We start from the raw sequence: 14,970 nt of genomic DNA on the forward strand, positions 1-14,970 counted from the left end.
TTAGGAGACAAAGGAGTCAAGTCTCCATTGGGGACTTAGTGGTTTACTCTTAGGAAACCTACATATCTCTGATATGCTGTAGGTGAAAAAAAAAAAGAGCAGCGCTTGGGACAGAACCTTAAGGGATAATTCTGTGGGATTGGAAATGGGTATTGGTTGTGACTAATGCTGAATCATAAGTTACATGATATTATCTCATTTTCTGCTGCCATTTACCAGTTAGGATAAAGTATCAGAATGTCTCAGAATTTTCTTGAACTTGCAATTAAGTTGGATATGGAGAGGAGATTTGAGTTGGGTACAGTGGAAATGAGGAAATAATGAAAAATGTTCTAGAACCACTATTGAATGGGTTGTTGCTGTATTATAAGGAAAATTGCAGGTCAAATTCTGTGTCCCAAACAATTTATTACTTAAAGTCCAGAATAAGTTTTGTTAGATAGGTTTGTAACCCTCAATACAGATAGTGGAAACTTTAATTTCACTATTTCCTGAATACATCTTTGCTGCTGAGGTGGTATGATGAACACAAATGCATGAAGTATGGTCTTTACTCTCACAGAGTTTATTATAAATTTGGAAAGGAGAAATATGTTCATATAAAATCTGTACACAGATTTGTACACACATACCTGGTTCTAGATTGGGTGTAGGTGAATGGAACTACAAAAATGCTAGATAGAAGGAAGATTTGGGAGGGAAAAATAAAGAAGTATGAATGAAGAGAAAACAAAATATCCCCCACTCAAAATGAGCTTGTTATTCAAAATTCCTAACAAGCAAGTAAAACTCTAATGCTATTACACACGTGAGAAAATCAGGAGGGTGTTCTCCAAATGAAATTAATTTTCTTAATAACTTTGTAAGGATTTTAAATACATTGACGAAGTTCAGAGAGTTTAATGAAGGATTTCATTTAAAAAGAACAAGAAATTATGAAATATAACAATATACATGTAACAATATACAAAGTACATCAATATAATTAGAAATATTGGACATGAAAAATACAGTCATTAAAATATGAAGTGTTGTGGATAACAGACTATAGACAGGATAGGAAGATAACAAGTATTATAACATAGAAGACATGGAAGATTGATGGAAAGCTTCTTAAATTCATATACTAGAAATTCCAGAAGAGAAATAGTAGGGAAATTCTATTTTAAAAATACAATTTCTAAAACTGAAGGAAGACGTGAATGTTTAACTGGAAAATACGCTTTGAATACCACCTGGTATAGATAAAATCACATGATGCCGAAGTTTTGCTGGTTTTTCCAAAATTCAATTTAGGGAGAGTCTTAAAAGCCATCAAACAGTAAAAGATTAGATCATCTAGTAAGGTAGCTTGCATCATTGGATCCATTCTTTGCCCACTCCTTTATTAGTGCTTTTTGCTTTATGCCTTCATAGTGGACTCCCACTGTGTATGAGGGTGTATTGTTCTGCCCTGAGTCCATTCATGTGACAAAATGACCAGAAACTGAAAGATCTGTGGGAAAATACAAAAATGCTAGCAGTTATTTTATTCAAGTTCCAGAAAGAGAGGAGCGAATGAGACTGAAAAATATTTGAGGAAGTAACATTTGAAAACGTCCAAATTTGGTAATTTTTTTAAATAAAACCAAATTCAAGAATTTGAGTAAACAAGATAGACCCAAAGAAGTTCACCTCCAGACATATCGTAATGCTATTTCTGAAAACTAAAGATTCCCCCATCCACATCCAGAATCTTCAAAGCAGCTCAATAATATATTTTTTAGCCTATTATCTATAGGGTAATAATGATTTGAATGGCAGTGAGTGTTTTATCAGAAACCATGAAGCTGGGTGTGGTATAATAATATTTTCAAATGGTGAGAAAAGTACCAACTGTCATCCTTTAATTGTACATCCAACAAAATCATCCTTCAAGAATGTAAATATAATAAAGGTATTTTTCAGATGAAAGTACGCTAAGATTTATCACTAGTAATGTTGTTATCAGAGAATTGCTAGAGGAAGTCCTTCAAACTGAAGAGAAATGATAGCTTAAGAAAAATTGACACATCAGGATTGAAGAAGTACAACAGAAAGGTGAATATCTGAGGAAACTTTTGTCCTTAGTTTTAAAAATGATGTTTGAGATTCAAAACAAAAATTAAAACATTGCTGAAGACTTAAGTACTCATATGTGGAGATGACAACTCTATTCCAAAAGAGGGAAGAGTAAAGAGATGAAATTGTTGGTAAGATTTCTGCATTTGTAGTAGTAGAGTGTTCATATTAGTACAGTAAGTGCTCACTTAACAGCTTCGATAGATTCTTGCAAATTTTAATTTAAAGCAAAATGACATCACAGAAACAGCTCCTTGTATAACATCCTGTTCAAAGTTGACTGGGATATTTTTTTCCTTTTTCAATGTCACCGTGAAATTGTATGACCTGTTGTATATAGATAGTGATAAATTAAGTATATAAATGGTAACCCCTAGGACAAATACTAAAAGAGCTTCTTACAAATAGATTCAAGAAACTAGATAAAATAGAATATGTTTAAAAGTTGCTCATACATCCCATAGGAAGGGGAAATGGTTAACAGAAAACAATAAGATTGTAGTCTTAAATACTAACATGCCTGTTAAAAGATTCTGAGAATGGATAAAAAGCCATGACCTAGCTGTATGCTTCACAAGAAAATCATACTAAATGTAATGCTATATTACATCATGCTAAAGATTATTTATCAAATAATTGTAGTATCATACTTCATGGTGATACTGCAGAAGCCTTCACATTAGAGTTAGGAACTTGATTATAGCTTTTCTGTTACTGCCTCTATTAAAAAATGAAATAATAAAAGAAATAAGAATTAAAAACAAAAAAAAATATAGTTTTTGATATTGCTCTCTGTTGCTGGTGAATCCCTCCTCCCCCCACCTCTGGCCTACATGCCAGTTCTTCTATGCAATAAATAAATAAGTAATAATTAATCTAGATATAAGATCAACATAAAAACAACCCATTTCTCTGGTAAAAATGTGATAGTTTGAAAATGTGATAGGAATAAAGATCCTCTTTCCATTAGGAGCAACAGCAACAAGAGGGTTATAACTAAGAATATACATATTAAAGGTCCATTGGATTTTAGGAAAATGTCATAGCAGAATTGGATAAGTGGTGCATTACCTTTATGTTATTGAATTGGGAGGCTTAACTTTATTAATATAAAAAATAAATTCACTGCACCTCCATTTTTTTTGGAACTGATGCTAAATTTTATTTGCAGAAAATGATCTATGAAGAACCAAAATATTCCAGAGGGGGTGGGGAGCTATGAAGGATGGGTTTCCTGCCCAGGTATTTAAGATGAAATAGAAAGGGCAAAGGTATAGAGGAACAGACCAGTGAAACAGAAAGCTCAGGTGTAGCATTCCAAATCGATGGTTTAATAAGTGGGGGCTATACAGATACATTGCCAAGATGATTGGTTCTGTCCATGAAAAAAAATGAAATTATGTAGATCTTGACCTCAGGTCATACTTAATAATTAATCTAGGTAGATTAGAGGTATAAATGTAATAAACAAGATTTTAAATACTGTTGTGAAGGATGTATCACAAAATACCTTTGAGTCAGTGGTAGGTTTTTAAAAACACAACTATAAGGAAAAACTGTAAAAGGAAAAATTGACAGATGTGACTATATCAAAATTAAATAAAACACCTTGTAATATAAAAGATGCCATATACAAAGGAGAGACAATGAGCCGCAGACTAGAGAAAGATATAGTCCACTTACATAGCTTGTGGAGGTTTAGAATCTAAAAATGTATAAGGAACTTTTTAGTTCTTTCTGTATTAGAAGAAAGATAACCCAGTTTTAAAAAAAGGCAAAATAAGTGACTAAGCTCTACACAGGGGAGGAAGTACTTGAAATAAATACATGAAAAGACATTTCGTTTTTTTCTTTTTTCTTTTTTTTCAATTGAGGCCACATTGCTTTACAACACTCTATGATTCAGAGGTATAGGTTCACATCTCTTCAGATATATGTCACCACGCCACGCCTACTGCTAAGGCACACTTGATCCTCCACCATAGTCCCTTGCGTCCCCTTGTTCTTGTCTCCTTTTCTCCCATCCCCTCTGGTATCCTCATTTCTGCAGTCAGATTTTTAGTGTTTGTTTTGGTTTAATTTTACCTATTCCTTTGTTTTGCGTTTATTTTTCTATTAAGCAACTATAGTAGTTCTAAAACTCAAAATCTAGAGTAGGTATCCATAAAAATTTATACACAAGCTTACATACAACTATACATTTTAGTTACTGCTAATGATGATTGAATTGTAAGGAAAATACAGCCCTGTTCAATAGTTGTGTTTCTTTTCATGTAGAGATTTCTGGTATTATTATTATCATCATCATCATCATCGTTATTGGTAACCTTTAAGCTTTATCTGTGTTCATGCTAAAAATGATCCCTGTGCGAACTTCTGTGACAGATTTTAAGAATGTTGTTGTTAAACAACAGTGAGTTAAAAACAACTGGCCATATGTGATTGCCTGGCTTTAACAAATTTTAATGTGAGGAATGAAGTAACAGCTTTGGGAGGAAGTTTGATGGTTGAGTGTGGCCTCATTTTGGAAAGTAAAGAAATGGCATATCGTGGAAAAAGATGTTAGAAGATTTTTTAATATTAAAAATATCCTCCAAATAGGGGCCTCCCCGGTGGTGCAGCAGTTGAGCACTGGGTTGCGAAGCTGCCTGCAGCCTCTGCAGCGCCGGTTCGATCCCCGGCTGCTTCCCGGCCACCGGAGGAGGGTCCCACATAGTGCACAGACCTCTCCTGCCGCCCGCTGCTCCCCTCAGCATTGTACTTCGTCTGTCTGCCTGCTCTGCAACCCACTCTGGCTCTGGTGAATTCTCTCACACTCCCGCGCTTCTGACTGTACCCAGTGCTTATACAAATAAATAAACAAACAAACAAACAAACAAATAAATAAATAAATCTTAAAAAAAAATCCTCAATAGAATTTTATTGACATTATAATGAATCATTAAAATGTAAGATTTACTGGATTTTTTAGATGGGGGGGTGGGAGTAGAAATTAGTTATTTGTTTTCTGGAGATGAGTGTAAATTTTAAAAAGTAGATTAATTTTCTTTTGTTTTTACTGTAATAATTTATAATTTATTAAAATTGCCAGTATCAAATATTATAACTCTTAAAAACCTCACAATTTTCAAATACTTTTGTTTGGTGATCTACTTGACCGTTCAAACACATGATTTAATAAGTTTCTAATTTTATATGTCCTTTTGGCAGTTATTACCTATCCTTTATACACAGCAGGTATTGAACTAGTACTGTCTTTAGAACTAGTACTATCTCCGCATTTGACCTGCTAATATTTTATCATTTTAGACAAATATTGGTAATGTTTGGCCTGTAAGAGAAAGCAAAAATAAAGAGAAACAAACAAAATCCTTTAAATGTGAGAGTACCATTGTGTGTATAAGCATTTTTTAAAAAACCTAAACCAAAAATTGAACTCATGGATTTCAGAAGTAGAAGAAACCTTGAAAATAAATTTGTTTGCCATTATTTTATAAATTATACCTAATATTCATTGATAACCTACTGTTACAGCATTGTCACTTTTTATACTTTGTTTAATCCTTATGACAACTCTGAGATATTTCTGTTATATCTGTTTTAGAGTTGATGAAACTTAGACTCTCTTCTATATCAAAATCTGTGATCTCAATTGTGCCACAATGTTGGTCAAAGATAAAACAATAAAGACCAGAAAAATCCATGTTAGTGCCATATGACTTTGCTAATAACATCACATGTCATTTAGAGTCAGCAGTGCACTTTTGTTTCCATTATTAGTGAAGTATATTTTGTTTTCTTTTAGTATAATGCTTCATCCCAGCAGCAGAAAGACGTAATTAAGAGTAGGAGCCTGGACAGGCGGCTACAAGAACCAATAGTATTAACAAAATGGAGACATAGCACCATTGTGTTGGACACAAATGACAAGGTAGGCCTTTTTGAGAATCTTTGTTGAGGATTTTTGTAAGTTGTTTATTCTTAATTTCTACTCAGCTGAATCTCATATCTTGGTGAATACTATTTTATTGAATGTCCTGTAATGGATTTTGGTTTTGAAGATTGTTGCACAGTAGACTTATCTGTGGCATACCTTTATACATTTGAAACTAATAGATGACATATAATTTTGATAAACCTATTTTATGTTTATAAGATGGACTGATAGAACACAATGAAACTAGTAGCACAATTTCTAATTTATATATTGTGAGGATATCATGCAGTTGAATATTTAGGGTATATTAAAGAAATAAGATTCTGGAGTTAGTGATATTGAAGAATGCCTGAAAAATATTAGCACTGAGATAAATCTGAGTAAGTAGGACTGCTTAGAGATTTTAATGGAGAAATTCATTTAGCTCAAAGAAGTGGATTACAATTCATTTTACCTAGGAAGTCCCTAAACAGCATGTAATATTCTCTAAATGTAAAAACCATTGTTGAATCAACTTTTCACACTGGAACAACTAAGGGTGATTGTTTTGGTGATGGAGAGTTAAAATGTACTCTTTTTTACTTTTTTTTGAGATTCATTTTCATTTTATATTACAATAACTTGCATAAAGTTCTTAATACATTTCCTTTTCAGTGAATTGTTCCAGAGTATAAGAATCTGACTTTCTTGACAGATTTATTTATTTTTGGTAGAAACGTCTTTCCCTCACACTTTATCCTTTAAAAATGAATTTACAGATGATTTCCTTCTTGAGTAAGTTTCTATTATCACCTGATGTGGTCCCTTTTAAAATAAGTCTTCGAAGTTATGTAAGAGGGAGTACACCAGAGGAGTCTAGCTGACTAATGTATGATAAGGGGCACAGTGTGTGTAACTTGAGATGTAGTCAAAGAAAGTTAATATTATGTAATAAATGTTGATAGGGTGACATAAGTCCTAATTCAATGTTCAGGTAATCTTGGAGAAGATTAGGTGTGTGTATGTGTGTGTATGTGTTGGCATTTGTTTGTGCCTATGTACAGTTTTTACTAAAACCTGCTGTTTATAGATAAATTTAACATATCTGTGCACATACATTTATAAATAGATGTAAATAAATGTATAATTGAAAAATTATTGTTTGTAATATAACCATTATACATAATCACTTCATTTGATAAGGTTTTTATTTCTGTAGGGCTGATAATACTATGAAAAATCATAATTTATTTTCATAAAATTTTTCCCAGACTGTTTTAATATTAGTTATTCTTTTAGAGTGAAGAGTTTGTAGGGTGAAACTTAAATGAGGTTAAATTTGAGATTTGGACACTAAGTGTAATTATTTTTGTAAAAATATATTTGATAGAATTTTATTATTTTGTCTTTTAACATTGTAGGCCTAGGGTGTTTCACTTGTAAGGTTGCCCCCTTCAAGGTTTTTCCTTGTGAACAGTCACTGCTACCAAGTTTCTGTGGTTACAAATTGTATCAGAGAACTTTCCCAAGTCAGTGAATGTTGAATTAATGGGTTACTGTGCTGTTTGACAATTCCTGGTTTTATAGACAGTACCTTATCCAGTTCTATAACTATAGGAAAGTAGACCAATAAACAGATGTGGAGATGATTGTTCAAATAAATTATTTGGATATATAAGAAAGTTAATAATAGGTATTGAAACATGATTTTTCTAATTCTCTTTTTTTTAAAAAAACTATTCAAAGCATCTGGGGAAATGGAAAAAAATTGAACGGAACTTGGCTGTTGGTACTAAAACAATCTTTTTCAGTCTTTTGCTCTATGAATAATAGTCTTACATAAGCATTTATGGTAGAAATTACACAGTTTTAATGCACTTTAAAAATGCATGTTATTGAATTGCTCCTATTTTAGATTTAGACATGAAAACTTTAAAAAAATTTCAAGTTATTAATCTTTAAATTTGGGCTTCTTTCTTTTAAAAAAATTGCTTATTTTTAATAATTAACTAAATTACTTTAAATATTAATAGCAAGTCAATTAAATTTCTTACATAGTCATTAAAGTAAATTTCTTATTCTAGCAGTTGCCAAGTAATTTCTGTGACTGTTCCTTGCCTAATTCTGGGTCCTCCTACCTACCATCTCAAAAACAAGTTATTACATTTTTATTTACAAGTGTGTGGCTTTTACCTATTCTCAATATGGTTAAATCAAGCTGATGCAGCATTGTGATTTTAAGGCAACATGCATCATTTCTTTTGAATAATTCTGTATGAGGTATTTAAATTTTTAACTAATCAGTTTAAAACATGCCATATTTAATAAACCCTCTGGCATCTGTAATTTTAAAATCATTACAATATTAGTTCAAAACGGAAAATAGAAGGAAAATAACTAGGAAAAAATTCTTCTTAGCCTCCTTATTAAGCTCTCCCACTGTGAGTAGAGGGAGAAATATAATTACATGAAATAGAGTAACATTTTTCATTACTTATTTTTTATAGGAATCTCCAACTGCCTCAAAACCCTGCTTTCCTGAAAATGAGTCTTCTCCCTCTTCACCAAAGCACCAAGATACAGTTAGTATGATAACAGCATATAGTATTATATAGTCCAGTTATTTTAATCAGCTTCAATAAATTTTCTCTAAGTGTAATGTTTAAATAATTCTTGGGCTTTTATTAAATTTCATTGTTTCTTAAGAGACATACTCAAAATTAAAATAGGTTTAAATTAAGACTCAGGCTTTATTGAATTTAAAAGTCCCTCTGTACAAAATAGGTATCTTCATGATGAACTGATTTACATACTATATTTGTAAATGATTAATTTATAATTTGTTTATTTTTTAAAAAATAAATGTAAAATATCCAATGAATACTATCAAAATATACTTTACCCTTTTTTTCCTCAGACCAACAGTCCAAAGGTAAGAAATACCCACCTTCTTATAGATGCCTTTTTATTCCTGTGCTGTAAAGCACATTGCCCCATCTATGCCAGAGGAATATTGGACGTATGTAATTCAACTAAGTTTCCTCTAAACTGAAAAACCTCTGAACGAGCTCTCGTCTGACTCTTGTCTTAATGTTAAAGGCATTTTACTGGACCTCTCTGTATTTATCGTCCCTCCAGTCTGTCTTGTAACTTGCTGATATTCTTTCCTTTTAATGGCTTCCCTTATAAAATGAAGACTAAAAGTTTTAATGAGGACTGCAAGACTACATACGCTGTGACTCTTGACTGCTTCTGCAGTCTTTCCTTTTACTTCTTGTGTTCTCCTCTTCTTTCCTGACTTGATTTTTTCGGCTACACTGCTCTTCTTTCTGTTCCTTAAAGGAGCCTGATGTGTTAGACCTTACATGTGTCATTTCCCCGCCCACTAAAACATTTCAGTCCTGTCTTTACCCAGTTTTAAATAGAGTAATTCTTTCCATTTCTTATTTCTTACAGGAACCTTTAACCCTATATGAGTGTCTGTCCTTCCCACTAGACATTGGAGCAGGAATGGAGTAACCCCAATACCTATTGTAGTGCCGTATAGTTGCTGTTCAGTATTTGTTAAATGAATAAATGAAATTTTTAAGGCTTCTTAAAAGACAAACTTTTATTATTACTTCATTATTTTATGAGACTGTAGTAGACTTGCTTATTATGATACTTCTGATTTCTTTAGGAGGCAAAGCTTTCCAGATGCCATTTTTCTCTTTCTTCATCCCCAGTCTACTCAGATCTTTATGGTTCACATTTCCATCTGCCATTGTAGGCAACCTCTTTGCCCAGAATGGTCCTTGACTTTTTCTACATTTATGGTGAAATCCTATACTGACTTTTAAGACTTAACTCTTTAGGAGACCTTGCCAGACTAACCTCGGGGTAATAACATTTCTTTTTTATCTGAACTCCCAAGTTACTTATTGTATCAAATGATACCAAATTAACCTCATGTACTCCTTGCCTCTCTAGTAAGGTTTTGAATTCCTAGGATAGATGGCGAGACTATGTTTCTACTTTTTATGTTCTGCATTTTTAACACAGTTCTGAGTACATAAACATTAGCTATAAATGTAAACATATTTTTAAAGGTTTTGTCAAGAATTACTCTATGACTAATGTACTGTTAATATACTACTACTGTCTATCAGTTTATTAGAAAAAGGCAGAACCCCTTTTAAACTTATTTTAAATATAGGTAATATAGAACTTCTATAAATTAATATTTTTTGTATGTTGTTTACATTTCAGTAGAAGGGAATATTTAAGTAGACCTAGGAAGATTAATTTGAAAATGTTCCACATGGAGTTACAAAGGACTATTTGCAAAATATTATTTCCTTGTGCACTTAACCATTTTCTGAGTAGGTTGACACAACTAGACCATCCTGGACTCACAGAACCCTCTGATGGCCATTACAAGGAACTGCCTCACCAATATTTCTTCTGTTTCATTCTTTGTTTATCTTCAGGTGAAAAAAATGAAGAGCTCTGTTTTTACCTGAGAACATTTGTTTTTACATGAACATACAGAGTTCCTTTCCCTCCTGAATGCTCCTCTTCCCTTCCCCTGAATGCCTCCCTACCTGAAGGCTGTCCTACCTCTTGCCACGGAGGCTTTTGCCCTTCTTGACTTCCCTCACTCTACTCTTTGCTTTCTTGTCTCCATTTTCTGTTTCTACTAAGTCTTGCTTGTCTTTTCCGCTTGTATGCAGTTAATACAAGGAGATATTTTTTCCCCTCATTCTTTTTATACTAACCAAAATCTGGTTAGTATAAAGCCTTGGTGATAGTAAAAAGAAAGCTACAAATTTTCAAATGAAAATTATACCTAATATCATCTTAAAATCTTTGCAAATTGTCCATCTCTTTATTCTTTTTTGTTTCGATTTTTTATAGAAGCTTTATTGCAGTTTAACTCACATGCCATAGAATTCACCCATTTAAAGGATACACAGTTCAAGGGTTTTTAGTATATTTAGACATGTGCAGTCATCATAGTAAATTTTAATTACCTTTTTTTTTTTTTTAAAGATTTTATTTTTATACAAGAGCTGGAGTACAGGCCAGAGGCGTGGGAGGGTGAGAGGACCCACCAGAGGAAGAGTAGGGAGCAGAACAGGCAGAAGGACCGAAATACACTGCTGAGGGGAGCAGTGGGCACGACAGGAGAGGTCTGCTGTGCCATGTGGGATCCTCGTGCCTGGCCAGGATCGAACCCGCACTGCAGAGGCTGCGAACAGCTTCATAGCGTAGTGCTCAACCCGCTGCACCACCAGGGAGGCCTAATTTTAATCATCTTTGCTATCAGTTCTCTACCTCCACATCACACCAACTCCTAAGAAGCAACCAGCTTCTATCTTACAAGATTTCCTATTCTGGACAGTTAATAAAATAATACGTAGTTTTTTATATAACATGGTTTTCATTCAATTTCTTCTAATCAAACTAGATTTAAAATTCCATCTTTCAATGTAAATTTTAGACATTTTTTCTCACTTTCAATTTCTAAATGCATTATTTTTTATAGTCCCTTCAAATCCTTTTTTGAAATGGTGTATATAAATTTTTTTTTTTTTTGGCATTTTAAATGGGTGGGTTTATTAGGAAATAGTCACCTGCATAGATACTGGTGGCCACAAAGAGCTACATTTTGAAAGGGGCAGATTTATTAAGAAAAAGAGACACCTGCATCGACACAGGCAGACAAGCTCTGCATTTGAAACAGACAAATTTATTAAGAACAAAAGAGACTCCTGCATAGATGCAGGTGAAGAGTCTTCGGACAAGATCTGCCTTAAATCAGTATATTTTACTATGATAGAACTACCGCATGTATTAAATAGGATTTTTGTGGACTCATCTAAGAACCTACTCTGTCCAGTATGCCTGTGAGAACATGCATTTTAAAATTACTGAATACTGGGCCTCCCCAGTGGCGCAGCGGTAGAGCGCTGGGTTGCAAAGCTGCCCGCAGCCTCTGCGGCTCCGGTTCAATCCCTGGCTGCTCCCCGGCCACCGGAGAAGGGTCCCACATGGCGCACAGACCTCTCCTGCCGCCCGCTTCTCCACTCAGCAGTGTACTTCAGTCCTTCTGCCTGCTCTGCTCCCCGCTCTGGCTCTGGTGAATTCTCTCACCCTCCCGCGCTTCTGACTGTACCCAGTGCATGTATAAAACAAAACAAAACAAACAAACAAAAAAAGCCTCTAAAAATAAATAAATAAATAAATAAAATTACTGAATACTGAATAAGGTTTTAGAATACATAATTTGGAAGTTTGAGCTTTTGACCCTGTATTTCCAATTATAGTATTAAAATGTATTACCCATTTTGGAGAAAGTTACTTTTCAATACTTTTTCTCAGCACTTTCTTTAAAAATAACATTGGTAGACAAATTTGCTAGGTTTTTTCATTTCATATTAATATTCTAAAACCTTTTTGTAAAAAACAATTTGAATATCTAATTTTTTAATAACTCCAATTCTTTTAATTTCAGTTAAGGTGAACTTCACATAATATTAACTGTTGACCAATACAACATTTACTATGTTTACAGTGTGTGTAACTCACATTTACCTAGTTTCAGAGTGTTTTCATCATCTCAAAAAGAAATCCGTATCTATTAAACAATAACTTCACATTTCTTCACCTCCCTTTCCTTGTCTCCTGGCAACAGCTAGTTTGCCTTGTGTCACTGGGCTTACCTGTTCTGCAACTTTCAGCACACTGGTTCTTTCTCCACACAGAACCATTGTGCATGTTTTATTTATACTATAAAGAAGAAATATTACATGACTATAACATGATTAACTGACAATAAGGATTTTTGATAGGCTGTTGATTTTGGTATTACAGTAATTGTTAATCAAAATTAGAAAATGCCTATTTTACTAAATGAATACAACACAACACAAAAACATCAGATAATTTTGAATCATATTAATGAGAGTAAGTACATCAGTATGAAATAAAACTCTATCTGAATTCCCCCCCAGCCAAATCTCTCACCAATATATCCAAACCTTTATAATTCAGCTTTCATGATGAATTCAGAAACTTTGGTGTTTGAAATTTAAATCTTCATTTTCTCCTTCACTGCTTTTTTCTTATATTCTTCTAGTAGCACTGTGAATTTGTTGGTTAATTACTTCAGCAAATGTGTACTGAATGCCAACTACATGCTAGATGTATAGGCACCGATTATAATACATTGATGAATACAACAGATGTGGTCCTGATTTACAGCCAAGTGGAGTAAACAGTGAATAGTAAATATGCCATTGTACTTTCCAATGGCGAGGCAGCATTAAGTGTAATGAAGGAAACAAACTGGGGGAAATAGTAAATAATGGGAGGGACAGAGAATCTGCTAATTAAGAGTGGTCAGGGAAAGCTTCTCTAGAAAGGTGTCATTAAAGCTAAGATAACCACTGTTTATAGTTGTTCAAGCCTAGGAGTTTTCCTCACATCTTCCCTCTTACCCATCCATCCAGTTCTTGCCAATTATGTCATCTGAATCTCTTTCAAATGTGATCCCTCTTAGCTTTCTCCCTGCAATACTTTAGGCATTCAATATCTCTTATGGCAATTATTAGAATTATGGCAACATTGCCATTTTCTTGAACCACCCCATCCCATTCAATACTTTGAGGAAACTTAAAGGTCCTCAAATACGATGTGCCGTCTTTAGCTTCTGTGCTATTACACAGTCTATTCTTTCCATCTTCCTCACTCTGATTCCACTCAAATGTCAGTCTCCTTAAAACTTTCTCTGACTCTCTTCTTTCTCCCAGGTTGAGTTAGATATATAGCTTTCTGATAGCACTTATCACTTTGTATGGTAACTGTTTTGTATGTATACATTTTGAATGTGGGCAGTTTTATTATGTTCGAGTTAGTGTGCTTAGTGTTTAGAACATCAGTGCTTGGCTTATAATCACTGTGAGAGTTTCCTGAAAGTTCAGGACCCTTTACTTTAATGATGCACTGTTTGGTATTAGTTTCACTCCATCCACTGACTAGGATAAACCTTCGTTTAGAGTGTTTCTCATTCTTAGGCATAGGCTCTGTCTCTGTTGCTATCTATCCCTTTGATTTTCTTGTTTTCTTCTTTCTCTACCTGTATTTATTTCCTTGCTACCGCTACTTTTTGACCCTGTTTAGCTCTCACTTGGCATTTTTAAAATTTCTACCTCTATTCTAATTTCTGTGTTCCCTAGTTCACATAGTCAGTACCCATCCTCTTAATGTTGTTACTTAGTTCCTATATCACTGAAAGATTTTCCTCTCCTGTGCTTCTGCAAATTAACTGGAAATGTTCTTATTTAACATTCTGTGCATGTAAGTGTCCATAATTTTGTTGAGAGGCAGCCAAGAGCCTTTATGAAAAGTATCAAAATGTGCATATCTTAGGAGATCTAACTTACACTTTATGGAAAAATTTTGGTAACACTTCATATGGGTATTCCCAGAGTTCTGGGTACACACAAAAAATTCATCTTTGTCTATAATGTGAATTTCTATCAGCCCAGGCAGAACCTTCAGATATTATCTTTTAGACATCATCAAGAAAATATTCAATATTTTTCTCTGACACAGGAAAAGTTAACTTTTTCTAATTAAAGTATGTTGAGAAAATAGTTGAGGTAGAAGTTAAATAATCAGTAGCAAATTCTGAATTGGAAATTTGTGTGTGTCTGTGTTGTGTGTGTTTCAATTGAAGTAAAATTGACTGCTCTGTCATAGATAAAGGGTTTACTAATGTTGATTATTATTCTAGGCATCAACTCATTTTGATTAAATTCACTTGAATATAGGAAACTAAAACAGAAAATGAGTTGTTAGTTCCACCTGGAAGAATTTTAAGATAACATTTAACTGTAGCATGGTAGCTTTTGCTTTCGTTGGTTTGATGGTAAAGATGTGTCACTATTTTTTTTTAAAGATTTATTTAT

The 14,970-nt window shown here is 33.5% G+C and overlaps 1 protein-coding gene across 5 annotated transcripts in view; it reads left to right on the forward strand.

The window, feature by feature from the left end:
• ARHGAP12 (Rho GTPase activating protein 12) overlaps positions 1–14,970 on the forward strand; it is a 106,649-nt gene that overhangs the window by 68,127 nt on the left and 23,552 nt on the right. For 3 of the 5 annotated variants that reach the window (XM_037510481.2, XM_037510485.2, XM_054695030.1), the window contains 3 exons: positions 5,906–6,031; positions 8,524–8,598; positions 8,934–8,948. In XM_037510481.2, coding sequence (XP_037366378.1) covers positions 5,906–6,031; positions 8,524–8,598; positions 8,934–8,948 — 216 coding nt within the window. The remainder of the gene's footprint in view (positions 1–5,905; positions 6,032–8,523; positions 8,599–8,933; positions 8,949–14,970) is intronic. The other 2 variants (XM_037510483.2, XM_037510484.2) reach the window with 2 other exon arrangements.

The sequence above is a fragment of the Talpa occidentalis genome, unplaced genomic scaffold (genome assembly GCF_014898055.3).
Source record: "Talpa occidentalis isolate TD23 unplaced genomic scaffold, MPIMG_talOcc4v2.1 talOcc4.14, whole genome shotgun sequence".
Classification (NCBI taxonomy): domain Eukaryota; kingdom Metazoa; phylum Chordata; class Mammalia; order Eulipotyphla; family Talpidae; genus Talpa; species Talpa occidentalis.